This window comes from Phyllostomus hastatus, unplaced genomic scaffold (assembly GCF_019186645.2).
Source record: "Phyllostomus hastatus isolate PE091 unplaced genomic scaffold, TTU_PhHast_1.1 phas_contig_40, whole genome shotgun sequence".
In the NCBI taxonomy this organism is placed as follows: Eukaryota; Metazoa; Chordata; class Mammalia; order Chiroptera; family Phyllostomidae; genus Phyllostomus; species Phyllostomus hastatus.
In genome coordinates this window covers 23019922-23044580 of record NW_025333872.1, presented here as the reverse complement: position 1 = coordinate 23044580, position 24659 = coordinate 23019922, and the positions used below count along the sequence as shown (strand labels likewise).

General features: G+C 33.1%; 1 protein-coding gene across 1 annotated transcript in view; it reads left to right on the top strand.

The window, feature by feature from the left end:
• Positions 1-24659, top strand: part of EYS (eyes shut homolog) — a 1607944-nt gene that overhangs the window by 275681 nt on the left and 1307604 nt on the right. Inside the window, 3 exon segments of the mRNA XM_045842859.1 lie at positions 13032-13146; positions 17345-17352; positions 24333-24336. Of these exon segments, the coding sequence (XP_045698815.1) occupies positions 13032-13146; positions 17345-17352; positions 24333-24336 (127 nt within the window).

Sequence of the window (24659 nt, the reverse complement as noted above, 5' to 3'; positions counted from 1 at the left end):
GATAGCAATGAAAAGGGTGTTACTGATTACTTCTTACAGATTAATAAAGAAAAGATGTTGCAAATGCAAGGGAACAATAAGAGTAACAGGTCTGGTTACACTTCAATCCTTGGGAAAATTAGCACAGACTCCAGGAACTTTAAAGATATGCCATAATCATTTGCTGCCTGGACTCGAGGTGAGAGAGTTTTAGCAAGAGCAAGTCACAAAGCAACCTGGGTATAATGCGAACCTGATTTCTTGCAGGAGAACTTCTTCATGGGTGTGGTCCTGCATGCCAACTCCCTCCCCACTGGTTTTCCATGTGGGTGCTGAACTACATTGCCATGCCTTATGAAACAGTTCCCTACACATCAGCAATCCTTCAAGCTCTCCCATAAATATACATCATGATATAAACACCTTTATCATTATGAAGTTACCATTCTTGTAAAGCCACCAAAACTTACCATCTGGAAGAGTTCAATAGTCCTCCACTTGACCTCCTTGCTTTGATTCATCCAGTTATAAGCAGAATAGTGAATGAAAGCCTCTTTGAGAAAGCTAATATTTGGGTAATGATTAAAGTGAGATGGCGGACTCTTCAGTTTTCTAAGGGGAAAATGCTTATGACAGAGGGAGCTTCTGCCACAAAACCCCTCTCCTATTCAGATCATTCTAATCAGACCAGTGTTTCTGGTCTGAAGAAAGCAAGGGGAATCAGACAGGGTGGAGAAAGAAGCAGAAATCAGGGCAGTTGCAGATCACACATACCATTTGAATGTCTTTGAATTTTACTTTAAGTGAAATAGGCAGTATTGTACTGTTTTTTGGCAAATGATTGATATTATCCAATAATATAAAATGATGCTTTGGCTGTTGTGTTGAAAGGAAACCTGTAGAGATGCATAATAAATGCATGCATGCGCGTGCGCACGCACGCACACACACACACACACACATGCAAAACCTGTTAGGAGCTAATGTAGTAATCTAGATAGGGGAGAAGACATGGTAACAAGTGGTTGGATTATGAATATGTTTTTAAACTGGAATTGATGAAATAATCCAATACAAGGGAATTTTTATAAGGCTATACTGTATGGGTTAAGGAAAAAAATATATATACATATATTATAATAATGTCTCTATAGTTTTGGCCAGAGCAACTAGAAAACATGGTCTTCTAGTTGTCATTGTCTTGTACAATGAAAGCTACAGATAAAGAAAAATTGAGATGATTTGTTCCTTATCATCTCTTTCCCCATGAAAAAATGTGTATATGTTTTAAAGTCATGTTACTTTGCTCTACTACCATTTAATGAGTTTGTTCCCATAACATTTCAATTCAATTAAAGCATTAAAAATACTTATAAGTGTAGCCATATTTTGTTCCTGCCTATCTTTCCACTCTAACTTCCTACTCTATCCCCTTTGATTATTCAACTTCTACCAGAAACTATAACAATTTGATGTTTATTTTCAGTCAGGCTTTTGTTCAGATAAAAATCTTCTAAAGATGTCTTTCCTGTTAATCTTGACCAACATTTCTTAAATATTTCTTTTCAGTTACTCTCCATTTTAATGTGACTTTATTTATTTACTTTATAACACTTACCTATTATTATATTTTTATGTCTTTACAATTCCCTCCCTGACTCACAGTCTAATGTAGATTAGGGGAAATTTTTTTCTATTTTAATATTTTCAATTTTGGCTTTCTATAATCTAGAATTAAGGTGCATCATGCTAATGTTAATACCAAAAATGCAGGTATTTTCATCTATTAATTTTATTTTAATGTTTAAAGAACTACAAAATATGAATTATTTATCTCTTGGGATCCAGACAATCACTCAGTTGCTCAGATAATGTACAAAAGATAAATTGATGAAATGAGTAGTTTTTAAGTCTAGACATTCATCTATGGCCATACAAGTCACAGTAAGTCAGCATATAGTGGCATTGCAAAGCTATTGGAAGGACAAGTTCTTATTTGCCTCAAATATTGTTTTTCCCAAGAAGCAGAATAGGCACTTGACAGTATTGAAACTGATACAAATTTTAACTCTGCATCAGAGCCTCCATCTATACACAAGAAAAACAAAGCAAACCACAGTGCTTTCATTAAGATAAAAATTATAACTCACTCAGAATGTTTCAAGTTCTGAAAAAAAGAGGACCAAAACCCCTCCAACTCTTCAAACAAGTGATGGGAGTATTTAAAGATAACAGAATCACTAAGAGAAAACTACTTGAAGTTACTTTGTAACGATCTCCTTTTCATTTCCTAGAATAGTACAGAGTTTGAAAGAGCTATTTCAGCAGCTGGAAAACTTTAAGCAAGAATATACTTTGTATCCAAAAGTGATATTGTTGTCATACTGTCTTTGAAGTAGCTCTTTCAAAAAATCAAATATATTTAATTTTCAATTCCCACTTTCTTTTGCCTTGAGGATAGTTACTTCATTATTTTAATGCATTACTTTAATTTCCCAGCAATCATTTATATTATAATTTTATTAAATTTATGATTTCCTTGATTTTCTGAAAAATATTTTTAAACTTATATTTAAAATATATATTTGGTTTCATTGGTTTTCACTTTATTTTGTGACTTCTCTATACTTTAAAACTAAAAATAATGTAGTATTTCTGTATTACATGTACTGTGTTTACCAAAATGCTGGTGATGAAATTTTGTTCTGGTATTGCTGTCATTACTCTGTTTTGTACAATGCAGTGTCCCCAACAGAGACTGACACTTCTCGTTAAAATCAGTGGCTTGTATTCTATAAGTTGCTGAACAAAGTTTATACTACTCTATCTAAGAAATATGGTTAATCCAATTGTTCAATAAATATTGGCAAATTGATAAAATCCAATCCAATAACTGAAATTTAAGGCCGTTATAGGAAATAATTTTTGGGGGGAGGAGGAGGAGAGAATAAAAGTGTGTTTTACCATAGCTTTCCTACTAACATATTATTCCCATTACCTATATCTTCTTCCCTTATATGTATTTTTTTAAGTCCTCTCTGCTTTTCTGTATTTTATGTGTGTGTGTGTGTGTGTGTATACACATATATACTCACACACATACACAATACTATTATATAAGTCACTCTTACCTTCCAGTTTCACAAAAATATTCCTAATTTTCTAATACTTCCATGCTTATTATAAAAATATTTGCAAAAATATAACTATAATTTAGATATAAAAGGAACATGGTTATCTAAACAGCATTTTCCACCATCTCTGTTTTTATTTTTTATTTTTTAAATTATTTTATTGTTTAATTACAGTTGTCAGCCATTCCTGTTTTTAAAATTGCTGATTACGTTGACAAAAATTGCTGCTGGACACCTTGAGTAGCTTAAATGAGTTAGCTCTTAGCCTCTCTATCTGAACAAAAAAGATTTATGCAGGTTTTCCTTGCTTTGTGAGCTAAGCAAACATTTGTAAATTAGCATAAGGAACACCAGATCAATAAATAGAAAATAGTGAATACTTAATCAATATGAGTACTTTCAATATTTGAGGGTAAGTCAAAATCAGCTGCCTTAGTTTTTGTTTGTTTATTTGTTTGTTTGTTTGTGCCTGGAAGAATCAACTAAGTTGTGGTCTAAAGCCTCTCAGCTGCAGAGAGTGGGCATATTCTCAATGAGCACAGAGGCCAGGTCTACCGCCCTCAGGTAGGCACTGGTAACTGGACTGCTTCAGCTTTCTTAGCCTAGGTGGCCTTCTCTTCACTGAAGAATGTCCCACTTAGAACACCATAGCAAAAGACCTGAGGCCTGATGAGTTAGCAGAGAAAAATATCTCACACAAGAGATATTAAGTAAAGAAATAGAATGAAAATGAAACATACAACTTGAAGTTATTAGCTTTTCTGAAAGAGAAAAAGGAAAACTTAGATAACTATAAAATAAATAACAATAAATACGGGTGACTTGCTGAGGCAGAGATGGAGGAATTATTTGAGTGTGGATGAGTTCTGCTCTTTTGGGAACTTGAGTTTGGGAGACAGACAGAAACACACATACACAGACACCTATCTACTTCTGACAGGCACCAATGCTATAGAAATCTGAATACTCAAAATGAGATTTAAGAAATTTTTTTGAGGTGTAATAAGCTCACATAGCATGCATTTTGCTCACAGCAAAATTCACTCTGTGGTACATAGTTATATAAGCTTGGACAAATGCATGTAGCTATGGAAGCACCACTGATATCAAGACCCAAAACAATTCTATCACAAGAAAAATTTCCCTCAGGTTGCCCCTTTGTAATCAACCGTTTGTCCCACCCAGGCCTGGCAGCTGCTGATCTGCTCTCCACCCCTATAGTCCCTATAATTTTACCTCTTCTACAAGGTCATATAAAAGGAACCATACGGCATGTAGCCTGTCGGGTCTGGCTTCTTTCACTTAGCATAAGGCCTTTGAGAATCATCCACGTTGTTTTACGTATCAATAGTCCATTCTGTTTTATTGAGGAGAAAAGTATGAATGTCAACACCTTGTTTAATGATTCGCCAGGTTAAGGACATTGGGGTTATTCCTAGATTTTGGCAATATGAAGAAAGCTCCCAGAAACACTTAAAAAAGGAGATAATTATAGTCAAAATAAGAGACTCAAGAGAGTACATATACCTGCACACCAAGACTGCAGCTAGAAAATATACTTTTTGATTCAATAATTTAGTTGAAAAATTAGAAAGGAAGTGCTGTCCCAAATTAAGGAAATCTAGAGTGTGTTCATAAAAGAAATACTTTAAAATAAAGAAATGAGAACCTGCTTCTATCTCCATGTGCATACATAACTCTAACCATAAATTCTTCTGGCCTTATGAAGTAGTAATTTGCCCATAAAGTTGTCCCCGGCAAACTTGGAAAAATAGCAACTACTTACCCACTTTACCATGAACCCTTCCACTGAAAGATAAACTTCATGAGGCAAAGGAATTTGTTTGCTGAAATACCCACCATGCCTAGAAAAATAACTATACAGTAGGAGCTCAGGAATTATTTGTTGAAGAGTTAAGGGATGAATTTGTTATTGAATCATGATGAAGAAATTGCATATCTTGGAATATAGATCAAGGAAATCTACCATATGAATGATAGCAGTTCTAGGAGTAACAAGAACATATGGAGAAAAAGCAATAATTAATCAACTGTAGAATATTTTTCTTAGTTGAAGAAAGAACTGAGTCTGCATACTAAAAAGGCTCTATATCCAAGCTAGATTGATTGATAGAGAAATATCTATCAAGCTTCAAGGAAGAAAAGACAATTTATTTGTAAAGAAAAAATAATCAGTGTGGCACCACATTGTTTATTTGTAACACAGGTAGCTTGAAGACAGTGAAATAGCATTTATAGCTTCAGAAACAGTGGGAAGCATCTGTAAGCTACTGAAAGAAAATACTTCCTTCCCCAAATATTATACTATATATTGGTTGGTGAGAAAAATATTTATGTGTATGTAAAGATTAAGAAAACCTATCATACAGATCTCTATATAAAGAAAACATATATTCCTATTAAATATAAAATGGACTAGAATAGGAAAAAATCTGTGTGTGTATTCATATATGTATGTACATATATGCACATGTACATGCACATGATTATATATACATGATATAATGTATTATGTGTATTATGTGTGTGTGTGTGTCACAGGTGTTAAAATAGAGTCCCTGAAACAAAAGGGATATCCAGTAGAGGAAATTGTATTTAGGATCTAGAACTAAAAGAAATAAATTGTTCAAGCAATGCCTCAAGACTTGTCATGAAAAGGAGAAAAAAAGTAAATATCATGAGGAAGAAATCTGGCTATCCATAAGGGAAAAATATGTATCCACATTGGTGAAATAATTAAAATTTTGTTTGCAAAAAAAATAGTAAAATATGTAATTGATTATATATCAGGGAAGGAGAAGGATACCATTAATGGAATAAAAATATTTGGTATCTTTTCTATATTATGAAGAGAAGTACAATAAATAGCAACTTAAATCTGAGGAAAAGAAACAATATAAAAATTATTAAATATGAGAGCTATTAAAGACATGAAGAAAATTACCAAACGCTAATTGATACTTTGTTGTTGCCTTCCTGTTAATGTCAACAAATTTTCATCCTCTTGTTTATTCTGCCTCCTGAATATCTCTATTTTCTTCTCTGACCTGCTATAGAATACATCTCATTTCTTCTGTATTGCTGTAATTGTCCCTTGCTTAGTCTCCAAACTATACTCTTGTACACATTTAACCTCCACTTTCATGCCAGAATAATTATAAATAATCTAGGCATACTACTAAAAATTGCTATTTGTTTTCACTTCTATCACATTTCAGGATCAAATCCAAATGAAATCCAGACAATGTGCATGTCGAATATACTGCCGGTGCTGGAACAGTTATGTAGTTTTCTGATATAAAGTTAAGCAAAACTGTAATTAAGTATGCATGTGCACTTACTGATTTTAATGGGACATAATAGACTTTGTTCAAGGTTAACTGCAAACATGACTACACACACTCATGCATATAATGGAATATATGTTGAACTGGAAAATGTATAAGGAAAGGTGAGATGGTGACAAGGCAGGAGGAACAGAAGGAGGGAAGGAAGGGAAGAAGGTAGAAAGGTGGGGGGGAAGAAAAGAGAAAGAAGAAGAAAGTGTTTGTGAAACCTCAATCTCTCTGAAAAAAGAGAATTCATCTCAAGGGTGGGAATGAGTGCCATTACCTGGGCTTATCCACAGAGCTCCTGGTTGTAACAAACTCGTGAACCCAAAGGACCTAAATATGTAGACTTCTACTGTGGGAATCTTCCACATGCACAGATCTCCAAGGTGGTAGAGCAGTTCTCTAATTACTTTAAAGGTGAAGTTTGAATAACAGATGTTTTCAGTGAAGTCAGAAAAGCTACAGGCAATGAAAGGAAGCAAAGCAGCTTGGGCTGACAGTGGAATCATCATGAAGAGGAGAAAGGTACGGTTGAAGTAGAGTAAGTATGAAGATGTATGCAGTAAAGTGAGCATAATGTTTCTGGCAGAGTGGCGGTTGTCTCAGTAGAGCCAGCATGAAAGCTTAGTGCTGCAGTTCTGGACCTGAAAAATTTGAATTAATGAAATGATGACAGTGCAAGGGGAAGTCCACTTCCCCTTGAGTAGCACTGAGGATTTTGGAGACCCCAGGTATGCTAGGAGTTTCCAGATAATTGAAGGGGACAGCAGATTTAAAGGTAAGTAGAGCAGATTTCACTTCACTTCCATTTCAGATCCAAACATTAATCTGATAGACTGACATCTCTCTGTGTCTCCTCTTACTCTCACTCATTTTTTGAACTTTGGTTATAGTGATTTAAATTTATCATAGTCTTCAGTTTAATGGTACATTAACAGTGATTCACATAGGTCTCTTACATTTTTTATACTCATTTTGTTGTTATTTTTTAATTCCCATTCTGAAGTTCCAAGCCCCTGAATTTTACTCCTAGGTTTTGAATACTTGGTGAATTTCAGTATATCTTACAGATTTCTTTCTCAGCTCTTTCTTCCCATCTTTTGCCACTCTCATCATTTGCTTTGAACTCTAGTCTTTTAGAATGGCTTGCAGTTGCCTGAGAAGAGCATGTTTCTTCTCATTTCAATAGCATAGCATAAAATCTATACTCTATGTAGAAAAAAAGAACCAAATTAGTTATATAAAGTAAATTCTTCAATATACAATAGAATCAAATTCATGAATATGGTCCCATTTGATAACCACAGCATCTACAAGAGAATGGATAATTCAGAAAGGAATTATTTTCTTATTTATAGTAGCTTTGGATTCTTGGAAGTATGGGTGGTGCATTGTAGCCTGTCAAGGCTGAACAGTTTCACCAGGGATTTGGGCAGATGGAGCTGTTGGGATGCCTGACATGCCTTTTTTCTGGGGTGTGGCGATCTAGGCATACCACAAGCCATGTGTCCTACAGCAGGAAGCCCCTAAGTCCCTTATATACTAAATACACAAAAAGCCAGCAGGGTGCCAAAATATCATATCACTCAGCATGATTCTACACATGCTGGCCCATTCTAGGCTATGGGAATACTCCTTATATTAGTTCCCCAGACATGTGGGTGAGGGAGCCAGACTGACTCCCTTTACCCTACAGGTGGGAATATGATAGACTAGAATTTGATTACCTCTAATATCAGATGATGTCTCCTTTCTGTAGATACTTCATTTGTATATCATGGGGTAAATATAGATAAATATAGATTTATATATATAAATTATGTTTATTATAAGTTATATCTTCAGGAAAAATTCCTATAAGTAGAATTTGTGTCAATGGATACAGCATTGTTTTTATTTTCAAATATGAGTTTGGTTGTGACTATTTTTGTTGTAATTTCTGAGGATTTTACATCAAAATTCTGATGACTTTTTACAAGTAATAAGTAAGTAGCATAAATTATCATAGGCTTAATACTTATATGGCATGAAAATCATTTCTTTCATAGGAATTTGAATTCTTCATGCATGTAAATAAATAAGCCAAGCATTGTTTAGAATTATTTTTCCATCAAATCTTTTTTTTTTAATATTTTATTTATTTATTTTTAGAGAGGGAAGGGAGGGAGGATGAGAGAGAGAGAGAGAGAAACATCAATGTGTGGTTGCTGGGGGTTATGGCCTGCAACCCAGGAATGTACCCTGGCTGGGAATCGAACCTGGGACACTTTGGTTCCCAGCCCATGCTCAATCCACTGAGCTACGCCAGCCAGGGCCATCAAATCTTTTTTATTCAGCTATTTTTATTTTAATTCAATCTTGGCAATTTATATTTTGACATAAACTCTTTGGCATAATTACACAATGGAATATCTAATATTATCAGCCTCTCAATTTCCTCGTATTCCTGTTTGAATTTTTACATTTGCATATCTGTGTTATCTTTCTTGATTTTTTAAACTATGATTCCAGAAAACTATCTATCTTATGATCTCTATAGAAATGAATGTGGCCTTCTTAATTGTAGCACTTTTCTCTTAATATGAGTTGTAGTCAGTGTAATTTTGTGTTCAGTATTCATTCAAAATGTAAGTATTGGACACTGCACATATGCTGGAAAAGGTAATCATTCTTTTTAAAAAAGATCACTTATATTTAATATTTACAACTATAGTAATGTAATCAGTAGTATATTAGACTAATATAGCTTATTTTAAATTTGAAATATGAATTAAGAAAGAGTAGAAAAACTTAAAATGTATAGAAGTTTTTAATCATCAAAATTTAATTATAGAGCTTATTAAACTCTGATATTTATGCAGACCAATTCTTATAAAATATATCTTTACTCTTATCAATTTTTAAAATAGCCTGATTCACTATTTTAAATTAAAAATGAATTAATAAATTGATAAAAACTAAAGACAAAAATAAATAAATATTAGTTTTTGTACTTTCTCCCACTTTCTGTTATTATTTTCTCAAATATAAATTGTATGCCATGTTTTGATGTTTACAAAGTGGTAAGGTGATAATTCTGACTTTATTGCTTACTTTGAATAAAATATTTTAATCTACTGTTATTTTAAATAATCCTTTCTGTGAGAGGCCGCTCTGCATGGGGTGGGCCCAGCTCCCACTGGGAGATGCACAGGACCCACGCCCACAGATAGGTTCTCCTGTGGGGAATCAGTCCTTCAATGTATTTAGGCCACTGTGAGTTTTGCTTTTTGCTAAAACTCCCTCACCCTGAATTGAGAACATTTACTGCGAAGCAACTTCCTAAAAACCATGCTAAACCTTCCAAGATTGAGTGTAACTGGTTCAACTACTTTTGCCTTTTCATTGCAAATATCCCTCTTCTGTGATGTGATTACCAGCATCCTCTCCTCTGTTTTCTGTATAAGGTAACCACCTAAAGGGAGCCTGGCATCGTTAAATAAGAATCTTCTTGTAATGTGCCCAGTAAAACAATATAAGCTCATTGGAGCGAGGGCCAAGGCTTTTGCTCCCCTTGAGAAAAAAGCCATGCCGTTCCTTTTCCTCTACAAGACTAGGTTGTCTGTGTGAATCTGTCTCATATATCATCCATAATGACAGGGACCCCATGAGCCGGGGTCCAAATCACCTTTCTTAACTTATTTGACTCCATTCAAATTTTTGTTAGCCACCAAATCACCTTTTTTAGGTATTATTTTACTATATTATTATCTGTATTGTATTGTATAAAAATCATATATGTATAACTCATTGGGTCAAATATTGATGTTATTTAAAATGTTTCTCTTGCTCTAGGTATTTTTTCCCACATAAATGTCTCATTTTTACTATTGTAAGTGAAAATTACAAAGGAAAAACCTTCTAATAGAACTTCTCAAAGGATCCATATTGTTCTAGAATTTGCTTTTTTCCTCCTTTGTTTTGTTTTCTCTGGTTTAAATTCTTCAGTGGCAAGAATTCCATTTAAGCCTTCTCTACCTGATTGCAGTTGAGTTGATAGGATGCCATTTGTCTTGTGGATGGGTTTCAGGAGCTTATTTTAGATTTCAAGCTATGAGTAGGACTGGATACCTGGAGGGTTGATAGCCTATGACTCAACAGGAAGATTTTTTAATGATAGTTTCCTTTACCTTTGGGTTAAACCTTCCTGGGCCAGGTGTCACAGATGGTGTTTTGGGACTTCCTCCTTAGTATGTAGAGAAAATGCTAACACTTTGGCCCAATTTTTCATGATCAGAAAAGCATGCTTTGTTTAGAAATGTCATTCTCAGAATTGTTGTTGTCTAATCTCATCCAACAACCTGTTGATCTGATCTCATTAATGACTGAATATTAGTTGTTAATTTAATTCATAGCTCTACCCTCCCCCTTCTTTGGAAACCGTACTCCAGAATAATATAAATACATGTTCCATGTATGTCCTTAACTAGTTTAATCCAATTCAATTCATTCCTACTCAAAAGGAACACTGAGATATGGTAGCCACATCTCACCAGTGTTTGATATTCTAGTGCTTCCTTCTTCCTCCCATTCTTACCACAAGAAAGAAAGGGTAGGAATGCACCTTTTATATGAAAGCGGTATTTGGAATGAATTCCAGATCACTGGTTAGGCCCTCAGAATGGGAGAAGTTAGGCAAACATATCTTAGCAGATTTCATCAATAGCTATTCTAGTAGCTAGAGTACAATACATTTGAAGTCAAACTGTATTTAATTTTAATACCAGCTATAAAACAAGTGATGTGACCAAAGCAACTAACTTAACTTCTCAGGGCATGTTTCTTCATTTATAACATAGTGGTAATGATATATTTCACATGGGGTTTATAAGGATTGAATGAAACAAATAATAAATTGTGTAACAGTAATTAATCTAGTGGCTGGCATACAGTAGGTGCTGAAAACAATGAATGTTATTACTGATATAAATGAAGGAATGACTCAATTCTATAAGCTGAAAGTTCAAAGCTGTGCCTTGAATCAGGAAAGGTCATTTACAAAAATGTTTTACTGATGCTATTCAGTTGAACTATGTGAACATGACCTTTGGTTTCTTCTTCTTATGAAATTATCTCTTTGTTCTTATGAGAAATTTAAAGTAAGAAATATATAGTATAATTCATTTTATTATTAAGTCAACTTGTAACAACATAGTCTTAACAAATATGATTTTTGCTCTTTATTCTCCAGTGTTTACTTTAGAACTGTCACTTAGTTTAGAACTCTGTTTGGTTACTGAATGTGATTTAAAGTACTGGAATATTTTTCACAAATTAATGAGAGTGAGGGCAAAGGGAGTCATGACAGCGGTATGTGTTCTTCAGCACCTTACTGACTGCAGCTAATGAACAGGAATCCAATCTGTTTCTTGTCTATCAGACTAGGAATGCCTGGGACACTCGCCCGTGCCCCACTGCTTGTGGTGAGTCTCCACAGACATTTCTCCAGCTGGAGCCAGTGTTGTGGCTGGGCTGGCCCTTGAGCTTCTTATTCTGATTGTGAGACACAGCAACAACTGTAAAGGAACTTGAAAATGCAAGGATTCTTACTCACAGGTCCTGGAGAATAAACAGTAGCTCCGAGGGTCAGGTAGCAAGGTAGCAGATAGAGAGAAAGAGAGTGAGAGAACACAGACCTGGGACTCTGCTTGTATTAGAGTTGAGGGTAATCTATGTAAGGTTTTGAAAGTTTACTCTTTATTAGTAAATTTAAAACATAAGGGCAGAATTAGAGAGTAGGAAGAAAATAGCAGAATCATTCAAGTGGTCTGTTATCCAGGTTGTCCAGGGCTTTCTAAAAGAGAAACATCATGAGTAGGGGAGGCTTGGGTGCTTATCTATCTGTGTAGCTAGTAGGTGTCATATAGCTGCCTGTATGTGTTTTTGATCAGAATGGATGTCTTTGAAATGGATGCCTCAGCAATCAACAGCCTAATGTCAGGCAGTTATAATAAAGAAAACCTTACAGTCAGGAACATACACTACAACAGTGCTTTATTAAAAAACATAAAATTAACAACAAACAAAACTTCATAATAGGCCTAAACATGGCCATACTGTTGTGTTCCACTCTAACTCATCGCGCTAAAGTTCCTGTGTGCCGTCAGTTTCTGATTGTGTGTCATCCGTAGCTAAGAGCACCAATAACGACTAAAAATCTCATTCGCAATCTTTTTCTTTACATTTCAATGATGGTTTCCTTTATTCCAGAGGTTTCCTATGACCTATATTTTATTGTTACCATCCAGTTAGACCAAAGTTGATTTACTCTTATGTTCTCAAAAGACAATATTAACACCATCAATGAAAATGTATTTCACTCTAATTCCCTTTAAATAGACAAATCTTTTCTCCCTTGCTAAGAGCACAAGTATGCACAGACAAAATTAATGGTTGAATATATCATGTAATAATATATGTTGAATGTAATTTAAACAAAGCATTATTATTTTTGGCAAACTGTTAATAGGCTTTAGTGAAAATATTTAATTTGCAACTTTTCTTATTTACACTGATGTATTTACAGTTGTATGCCAAGATTTACTGGAAAGAACTGTGAGAAAGTAATTGACCACTGTAGACTGCTCAGCATCAACTGTCTGAATGAAGGATGGTGTTTCAATATAATTGGAAGATTCAGAGTAAGTAATTTAATACATGGCAAAGTAATTTAGCATGTCAGAACACAATAGCTTCAGGCACTCTGTACTTTGAATGCTTATATCATTCTAAGCCAGAGAAATATATCCTTATATGGATATTATAAACATCATATATATGTAATTTAGTAATAGAGATTTTTAACTAATTAGAATTATGTTGGGAGAGTATTAATAAATGTTCTAGGCAGTGTTTTATTTTATAATATGAATATAGCTAATTGAGTACTAGTGATATATTTCTTTTTATGTAAGACCACAGTAACTATGCCTTAAGCTCTTAAACTAGATGGAGCATAAAATTAGTCTGGTAGTTGTTAGTCAGAATATAAAAATATGCTTTTTCAACTGGATGTTTTTTGAAATAATTTGACAAATACAGCATATATACTACACACAGTAGGGCATGCCCTATAACTTAGTGATTCAATTTTTAGCTATGTCTGTTGGAGAAATTATCATTTATGATTATGACCTTATTTGATCTGCACATAAATCCCATTCCATTTTACAGAAAAATAAAATGATTACTGAGCTTTTGAAATATTTTCTCCAGCTTACACATATCAATAGTAATAAACAAGCCCAGATTTAAACTTATTCTGTATGACCCCAAACATATACTTTCAAGTACTACACATATCTATTTGCAATAAAAAGTATATGCCACCATTTTTTCCCTTTAAATTTTATCTATCCTTAATACGAAATGTCCTCATTGAAATGTCTCTCATAACTTTGGTTTGAAATTATTTTATATTACTTTGTTTATGTTTTTGTTTTTAGTTTTCTTCCATTTCAGGATGGTCTCTGGGTGTTTATCTCTGATTTTATATTCAAGTTTTTATTCTTCAGCCACACTTTTCCCTGGGAGATATCAACTACTGACTCAACAATGTATAGACTCTATAACCAATCTGAATTTCTATTTTAAGGAGTTTGAGTGGAGTTTTCATCACCTTGCAGACTTTTTTAAAAATTATAATTTAAGTTTACTAACTCCTATAGATAAAATATTAGCAAAAAAGTAATGCTATCAGACTTCTCATTTGGTTATAATTTAGGTGATCATAATGATAATGTACATTAATAAATGTTTTTAACATTATAATATTTTTTCAAAAGTACAATTTTTCCTATTAACTAATAATCACAATTTACATGTATTGAGTAATACATAAAGTTTATATTTAAGTTATTGCATATTTAAAAATATATTTTTCAAATTATATGATGGTTGCACATGACAGAAATTATTCTTCATGATACTTAAGTGATGTAACATTAAATAAAATAAAATGTTATATATTAAATTTATTTTAACATGCAAATATAAAATGAATTTTCATAGGTAATAATATTTTTATAATTCTATAACCAATATTTGCTTTTCTAATTTGATGTTTGTATTATTAACTTTTGAATATGTCAACTAATTTCAAAGAGACTATTTGATGAGCTATAATATTTTAGGAAGAGATATAAACTATTCATTCTCTTATTTAGATAAATATATTTTACATTCAGAGAAAAAGAGAATAGAGAGGGCATAATACAAGCAAATAGTCATAAAATGCACTTAAATCCAGCTATATCCAAGATCATAGTAAATATAAATTGATTACACATATCAGTTAAAAGACAGAGACTGTTAATGGCACATAAAGCAAGACTTAATCAAATGTTGTTTAAAAGGGATTCATTTTTTCAATGACTGGTATGAATCAGTTGGTTGGACATTGTCTAGCAAAGTGAAGGGTTGCCAGTTCAAATCCTGGTCAGGGCATGTGTCTGGGTTGCAGACTTGGTCCCAGATAAGGGCATGTAGGAGAGGCAGATGATTGATGTTTCTCTCTCACATTAATGTTTCCTTGCCTCTCTTTTTTCCTTCCTTTTCCTCTCTCTATGAGTATATAAAATATTTTAGAAAAAGAGACTCATGTTATATAAAAAGATACAGACATAATGAAAGTAAAATCATGGGAAAGATATCTCATAAAAATTAAATAAAATGAACACTGGTATAGCTTTATTAATAAGGAAAACATCAACATAAGGAAATGACAAGGAGGAATAATTTTATTTCATAAACATAACTGGATCAACTGATCAAATGAAATTATACATCTAATAATAGAACTACACAATACACATAACACAAACTGACATCCATCACTATAATCATTCAGGGCTTTCTAATTTTTAATTGGTATAACATGCCCCTAGTATATTTACAATAACTTTATGGAAACAATAAAGTATATGAAGTCTGTGACCTATGTGGTCCAGGCACAAATCAATATACAGAGGAACAGAGAAGCAGGGTACCAGAGACAATCATGGGGAAGAATGGTTCTGGAAATCCCAGAGAAACTCTGAGTCAAAGTCAAAGCTAACTTAACCCCAAGGTTAATCAGAGTTTGATGGCCCGGATAATATTTTTATTATACAGATGTATATAACATAGGTTAAAATGAAGTAAATCAACAATCTGACAGTTGTTTCCTCCTCTTAGTAAGATTAGACTAAAATTATAATCATACAAAGATTTTTGAATATGCATTTAATTGAAATAATATGAAAAATAAAGCATACTCAATAATGACTTTAAGATTAAGAGTATATAATAAGTGTAACAAGCTGGACAACATTAGCAGCTAAAAGAAAACCCTGAAGGTCAAAACCTTATTAATTCTAAGCCATGTTTTTCATTATGAGTTAAATTTCTCTATTTTCAATTCATTTTCTTTATAATAAAAGTGGTATAAGAATGGTGAACTTTCTCATTGCAATTGTGGTGAGGAATTTCTAATCAACACTTTACAATGTCAATTGCATTCTCAACATTAATAATGTAAATGGTGCCCATGATAAAACAATTGTCAGTTCCCAAATGAGAGTCAGATTTCTAGTAACCACCATGTAAGAATAAATCATTAAAGAAATTAAGAGCTCATGGCATAAAAAGGCAAAAGGTTCTCATTGTCATTTTTTGTGTTTCTAAAATGAATAAATGACAGCCACTAAAATAAAGAACACAATTGATATTATGCACATAATAAAGTAAAAAAGCAAACATATGCATTCAAGAACTATTTACATTGTCTCAGCAGGGATTCAGGGTTTCTTCTCCTTAGAATTTTAAGGATTTACTATTGTTTTAATTTCATTTTTCATAGATAATATACATAGTTAGAGCCATAATATATGGTTTATGTCTACCCAAATATTTTATAGTTTCCTTATGTTATGACTTAAGATTTTTGACTGCTACTTTTTATTTTCATCAAAGAAAATACAATGATAACTTTATACACAGCTCTTTTGGTTCTCTTCCTCTGCAACTGGTTCAGGGATTCAGATAAAGAATGAAGTTTATATTTTATCTCATCTTTTAAAGTCTTCATAGGGGAATCAGCAGGAAAACAAACTTGAAAATTCATCTAGCTTAATTTTACCATCTGTTTTATTTCTCTCTTCTATTTCCATCCTCTAGTTAATTTTTTAACAATTATTTTCAACAAGCGTGACTTATATGTAAACTCATGCTAAAAGAAGTCAGCTCAAATTAGTATTCCATATGAGTGAAATTTGCATTTGGGATAGGATTTAGAGTTTTAGAATTTTATTTGAAACACCAGTAAATCTCAACAGGATCTCTGTCTCTCTGTCTCTTACACACACATGATTCACATAATTAGGTCTTCCAGGGGCTAGATAGATCAGGTAACCATTTAACCTCAGACTCGATTCAATTATATTCCTTCTAGCTCACACTGAAACAGCAACAGTGGGTTCTTGGACATTCCTAGAGGAACCCAAGCATGCTCCTGCCTCAGAGCCTTTGTCTTGAATATGTTTACAACTATTGCCATCCTGCTTTCCAGATAACAATATAAGTAGTTGTTCAAGAATTTTTATTGCCTATGAGACTATATTATGCCAAAATTCAAGTTCTATGAAGGTAGATATATATGTTTCTTTATACAGTAATAACCTTCCAGAGAAGTCTGCAAAATTCTAGCACTGACAAGTTGTGCCAAATACAACTTGGATGAGAACCTATTTGGAAGGATACTTCTATGTACGACAAACACAGACTCCAAAAACTGACCACCAGGTGACCTCTCTCTTAGTAATGAGGTAGTTGGAGCTAGCTTGACATGGAATTTGGGGGCAGTATATTTGGTGAAAAGTACAAAGAATTATGCACAAATTACCCACCAATAATGTGTTTTATATAAAAAAAATTATAAAAGCAAACCAAAAAGGGGGATTGGATTAGCTTAGTATGTTATGAACACAAAAGATTCTAGTTTACATACATGCACAAAATAAAAAAAAATTATACTATGATCTGCTACCAAAGCCTAAATTGAACAGAAAAGCTAAAACTATCTCCTCTTGGTACAAGAAATGCATTCTAAGCTTCCTAAGATACCTTCTAATTGTACCCTCAATCAGAAAAATGCACTGATATTTCCATTCTTTATCAGTCCTCAGAAACACTTTCTTCAGGGTTAAGGAATGGCTGGGTAGTGCCATAGTCTGTGTTCGATGACACAGACATCTCTGAAAAAGAATAGTCAAGTCAAGTACAAGAAGATTGCTGGAGCAACCAGGTGTGATTGTGCCCCCTAGGGGATCCTTAGCAATGTCCGGAGATATTTCTGCTTACAAATTAGGGTTGGTGTTGCAAGTGGCACCTAGTGGGTAAGAGGCCTGGTTTCCTTCTAAGCATTCTACAATAACATGACAGCCTCCAATGAAGAAATATCAGTTCCAAAATATCTGCATGCTGTGGTTAAGAAAACCTGCCTTAGAGGAAAGTAGGTCATGGACATTGGAAAATAACAAAACTTGTGCATGGAAAGAAAACTATACTTTGTGAAAGTTTAAAGAACCTCAAATTTAAAAAAAAAAGAGAAGCTTCTGTTTCAAAGTAGACCGTAACATAAGGTAGACCCCAGGTTGAGAAGTCTTTGACTAGTTTATGTGGTCCTGCTTCACAGAGTTATGTGTATGTAATTAGTTAAGTCAACTTGCTTTTCTATTATTTTTTCTTCCTTTATTGAGAACAGACTGTGTACATTCATTTCAGAAAGAGAGGTGTATGTAGCTAGGTCATGAGGTCTGCTTCTCAATTCTTCCCTCTGACATACTCACTTATATTAAAGGCGTTTGGATTTGTTCTCCTTATTTGTATTATTGGACATTGACATGAAAAGTTTGGAGAAGTTGTTTTAGGTAGCATGACCTAGTGTGATAGTGAAAGAGAGCTCTTCCTACTTGGTTTTAAAGAGAGGAGGAGGCAGTGGTAAGATTCCAGATTTATTAAACATAAAGTGGCTAAATTAAAAAGTCACTGAACTTCTAGAAATAGCTTTAGTGATGCCATATAATCAGGATCCACTTCAATAATCTCCTGACCCATGTCTTACAGTCAGAAGTAGTTATTCCTCTGCTCCTGTCTTTCATTGACATATTTCTTAATGGTTTTTTGATTCTGCTTCATTAAATGAATTATATATACTGCTCTCGTTCAGGTTCTTGGTAGGGAATTGACTCTGCTTAGAAGTGTTTGGAAGAGAATAACATCTTCACACTAGCATGTGACTCTTTTTCATGTGTATTATGTTATGTCTTAATTTCAATTCTTCAATCTGTTTTAATCATTTGAATCATCATATTGTAAATCAGAAAACTAATGTATGTTTTGACTTAGGAAAACTTTTTTCAAAAAGCACACAAGAATATTGCCTGGATTTCATGTTTAAGCAGTTCTTAAATGATTTTATTATCCCACAATTATTAGTTACAAAAACTGGTAGAAACTTCTTTTATGGCTAAACTCCCATAGTATCATCTGGGTCCTTCTGACTTTTCTTTCACAAACAGCAGGAATAATGAAGCAACAGACATTCTCAAATTGAAGGCTTAATAAAAATTAAGGTTACTGTACAGCTTCTATTATATGTCAGGGATTTTATATACAAAAATTGTACTCAACTGTAGTTCTAGGTCATAGAGTCTAGGACAACAATAGACACACTCAGGGATTAGTATTTATGTCAAAGTCACTTCTATAGGCAATATATAGAACTTAATTAGCATATAATAAATAGTACTTCATAATTCCACATATTTTCTTTTGATCAATTGTAATAATTAGTACCATGTATACAATAAAAAGATTTTAAGTGATGAATATGATTAAAAACTTTTCTCACATCTTCTAAATTTAATTTGGCTTGATAATATTATCCATGTATAAGAGTAAGAATGGAGAGGGTTTTCATTATGTTTCATTATTTATTTGCTTATTTTCAGCAGAATTTTTATATCAAGTGATAAAGTAAACAGCTTTAAGTGTAAGAAGTGACAGCTTAATTCATCTAAATTAATGAATCCCTATGAATGGTTGAAATGCTCATATTTAAAAGAAACAAATATAAACACTTTAAATGCCTTAGGGAAACTAAAGATGACAAATGTCTCTATTAATAATGAAATTAAAGAGTGAATAGTATAAAAACTGCCTTCAGAAATTTTAAAAATTTAAAACTTTGTCTCCTATAATTAAGGAGAAATTGCTGGTGAAGCTATAAAAATTGTTATTAATGTTAATGTCATTCATATTATGTTTTGGATCTTTGAGATGTCATTTTCCCCCCAAGAAGCTCATTAATAAGAGTTAGAGCCATAATATCTCTTATAATATTAAGGCTATAGACCTAAGAAGAGATGTCCAATATAAATGTTAAATAAATTGAAGGTGAACTTTCACAAACCATTTCTGGCAATCCAGAGTATGGTTAACTGAATAATGGTACCACAAATAAACTCATATCTTAATCCCCAGACCCTACTAATGTTATGTGGAAAAAGAGAATGATGATGTAATGAAAACAAGTTTCTTACTATGAGATTTTTATCCTGGATTATTTAGATGGGTCTGAAGTGATTACAAAGGTTTTTGTAAGAGGGCTATGAAAGGAGTCAGAGACAGGAAAGTGATGTGATACAAAAGCAAAGATTGAGGTGATGTGAACCCTGGCTGGCATAGCTCAGTGGATTGAGCACAGGCTGCAAACCAGGCATCACAGGTTCAACTCCTCGTCAGGGCACATGCCTAGGTTGCAGGCCATGGCCCCCAGCAACTGCACATTGATGTCTCTCTCTCTCTCTCTCTCTCTCTCTCTCTCTCTCTCTCTCTCTCTCTCTCTCTCTCTCTCTCTCCCCCCCTTCCCTCTCTAAAAATAAATAAATAAAATCTTAAAAAAAAGATTGGGGTGATGTTCTTTCAAGATGTAGGAAGTGTCCATAAGTTAAGGGATACATGTAGAAGCTGAAAAAGGCAAAGAAAATCAATTCTCCTGAGAGCCTCCAGAAGCAACCTGAACTCTTGAACTCTTTACTTAAGCCTCCTGAACTCTTTACTTTATCCCAGTAGGAGTGATTTCAGACTTCTGAATTCAAGAAACACACACACACACACACACACACACACACACACACACACAAGGAATGTTTTAAACTATAAGAATATGAGTAATTGCAGCAGTAAAAGAAAACACATACACAGAGATTTCGGGAAATTATATTTTTAATACAAAAATACATTTTCTGACTTAAATGATTAGAGAAGCTCTCTAACTGAACACATAAATTTGATGATAAGAATGGTGTTTGTTCCTCTTTAAAAAATATTCATGAAACACAAAAAGAAGTTACTTTAGATTTACACTTAGTGACCATTTCCAGTTTGAGTGTTAAGGCCATCTGTACTAATTGACATAGGTGCATTAGGACAGGCCTGAAAAAAGAAAAGCAGCAAAATGATTGCTTGGTTCTGTATCTAAGAAGGAATAGTCTCATCATTCAATGATTAAAATTCCCCATTTACTTGAAAATGGTGGACATATTATGGTGGGTCCATTTGTCACTTACTTAGGGAAGCATCACCCATGTTTATAAAGTAAAATCTGGTCCTTTAACATTTTGCTCTCCCATTACTCACTCAGACAGGAATTGCCCCTGCTGATGCCATATCCTAAATGTGTAAATGACTTACTAATTTATCATCCCCACAAGATACATTGGAGAAAAGAGGTTTTACCAGTTACTTGGTTTGGTATAACAGGCATTGAACTAGATTTGGTTTAGACATTGGGCACAGTTGTCCTGTGCCCAAAAACTGCTGTCCTTCCCAAAATGGATATCTAATTTTATTAATTGCAATCTACATTTTTCTGATGTTGTCATTAACAATTTGTAAATGAATGTTTTCACCTGGTCCCCTAAGAGACCAGCTGAAGGCATTTATAAAAATGAAGCAATGCACATTGCAAAGAGAGAACCACATATAATTTATTATATAGCCAGCATCTTGATTACAGATATAATCACAGGAATTAAAGAGTCCCATGGATTAACTAATTTTCCTTCTTCTTCTGGTGAAATCTTTTGTCAGGTATCTTTATGCAAAATGTCTCTATCCTTTGCTCTTAATCTCTAAGGTGTCTTTGCTTACTTATTTATGCCATATCATTCGTTGTTCCCATTGAAAGTAAGTTTATTAAAAATCTACCTTATGGAAACTGTACCCTAGACACACATTGCTGTACAAGACAGACCATGATCCTTTCTCATGCTTTGTAATAGCCACTCAAAGATTAGGTTTGATAATAGTGTCCACTTAGTACAAGGGAGGATTGTTTCCTCAAACTGACAGAGAGAGAGGGAAAGAGAAAGAGGAGAAAAACAAATATTTAAGTATATATTTCAGTATACTTAAATATATGCAAGTATATTTTCTGCCTCCTTTTTGTAGTTCTTCATGGCATTTTTCTACCTAAATCTGTGATTGAACAGAACAGTTTAGCGATTTAGGGATTTAGAGCCACAGGCAGATGGATGGCTTCTACAGAAATGTTGTAGGTCCTGAAAGAGAATAGAAGTAACTGGTGTTATTTTTGTTTGTTTGTTTGCTTGTTTTGTTTTGTTTTGTTTTTGGTTGTATTCAAAATACAATAGCAACAATCAAATTACTCCTGCATCTGTTATGAGAGTTAATATGTCTTTTGCAAGCACTCTGCCTTAACTTTCATAAACTTGCTCCTGGCAATATGCTAATGACTAGAACTTTTTACAATGAGGTGCAAAGTTTAATTATGTAATTGTACCAAACAGCTTGATATACACTATCACTCAGTTAAATTTACATATAAAGACAATTAAAATTACAGATATTTATTGAACAGTAAATACAGAAATTAGGAAAGAAATTAAATCTCAGTTTTAAAAAATTAGATATCCCTTGCCCTGGCTGGCATAGCTCAGTGGATTGAGCGCAGGCTGTGAACCAAAGTGTCCAGGTTCGATTCCTAGCCAGGGTACATGTCTGGGTTGCAGGCCACAGCTGCCAGCAACCGCACATTGATGTTCTCTGTCTCTCTCTCTGTCTCTCTGTCTCTCTGTCTCTCTGTCTCTCTTTCTCTCTCTCTCTCTCTCCCTCCCTTCCCTCTCTAAAAATAAATAAATAAAATCTTTGAAAAAATTAGATATCCCTCCTCTTCTTATGCCTCAAAGTAATAACTAGCCAAGACATATTTTTAATATGCATTCTATCTTTTTAATAATGATGTTAAGAGCTCAGTGGTATCATCCAGAGTGAATGATCTGAATTTTAAAATGACCCTAATTGACCCTTGGAAGCATATCGTCCCCTAATTTCCTCATTAAACTCCTGATATAAAAGGTAAATATGAGAAAGACCTGAAGAAATCATAAAATTACCTACAATCACCCCTGAGAAGGATATCATGGTGAATTTTAATATGTTTAATAGAAGTCCAACATGCTTTCTTTTATGATGGCCTAAAATTAAATCCTTAAACTTATATCTGGCAATGAAGTGGGCCATTTTGGCTCATGACAGATGACCATATTTTAAAGTTTTATTCATTTTGCATGTCAGTACTAATAATTTAGCAAATCTATAATTGTTTTCTACTTAATGACTAATAGAATTTATATATTACTATTTTTAAATATTTGTCATGTGAGGAAATTTTCTAGTTATTGCTTTAAATAATTTTTAAGTTGAATTATGAATAATTCAGAAAATTTACTTTTAAAAGACTGACTCAATATGTCTACTATGACTTGAAACAAAATGAGTAAATTTAGTCTGAGGAAAATCATGTTACTTCAATGATAATTTATTAAAAGGTATAACCAACAATTTCAGAGATTTATATAGAAAAAATTAGAATTCATATGACATTAATGAAATTACTTAAGAAATAGTTTAAAGAGCTTAAGAAAAATATTCAATAGTTTAGTTGGAAAAAAACTAAGACTTAAGTTTCTACATGTAAAAACTGAAATCAATTAGGTATAAAGATTGATTATGCAAAAATGATACCAGAAAATCATATGACTTTTTTGGATAAAGATTTAGTTTCATATATATTTTTAAAGATGAACATAAAATTTAATACAATATTTTACTTAAATATTTAGTTTAATTGCAGAATGATAACTACAGATGAGTTGAAGTAATTTAAGAAAATGCCACAATAATTCAATTTGTATTAAAACAGATGAATGTTTAACTATTAAACTAATTTTTTAATTACTTATGCAAGTAAAAAAGGGTATTTAAGTCACTCTTAGCCTGATTTAGCCTTTCTGGGACAGCAATGTTATTAAATATCTGTGACCATACCATGAAAAACAACACTAATTATACTTAGGTATTTGATCCGTTTTGAATTAATTTTTGCGTATAGTGATGAATAGTGGTCAGGTTCCTTTTTTTTTTTTTTTTTTTTTTGCATGTGGCTATCCAATTTTCCAAGCACCATTTATTAAATAGATGTTCTTTCCTCAATTGTATGCTTGTGATTCATTTGTCAAAAATTATTTCCATATATACAGCTGTGTTTATTTCTGGAATCTCAATTCTTTTCCATTGGTATTTCTGTTTTATTTATTTTTATTTTTTTATTGTTCAAGTACAGTTGTCTCCATTTTCCTGCCACCATTTTCCCCTGACCAACCACCCCCAACTCCCACCCTCAATCCTTCCCCCATTTGGCTTCATCCATGTGTTCTTTACACAGGTACCATATCATAGTGTTTTGATTACTATAGCTTTGTAGTATAGTTTAAAATCAAGAACTGTTTTTCTTTCAGCTATGTTATTCTTTTTCAGGGTTACTTTGGTTATTTGGGGTCTTTTGTTTTCCATACATATTTTAGAAATATTTTTTTGATTACAGTAAAAAACATCATTGAAATCTTGATATAAATTGCATTGAATCTATAAATGGCTTTGGGTAGTATGGACATTTAATATTAATTGTTCCAATTCATGAACACAGGATGTTTTTCAATTATTTTTTCTTCTTCAAGTTATTTTATCAAGGTTTTAAGAGTTTTCAATGTACAGATCTTTCATCCCCTTGGTTAGATTAATTCTTAAGTAT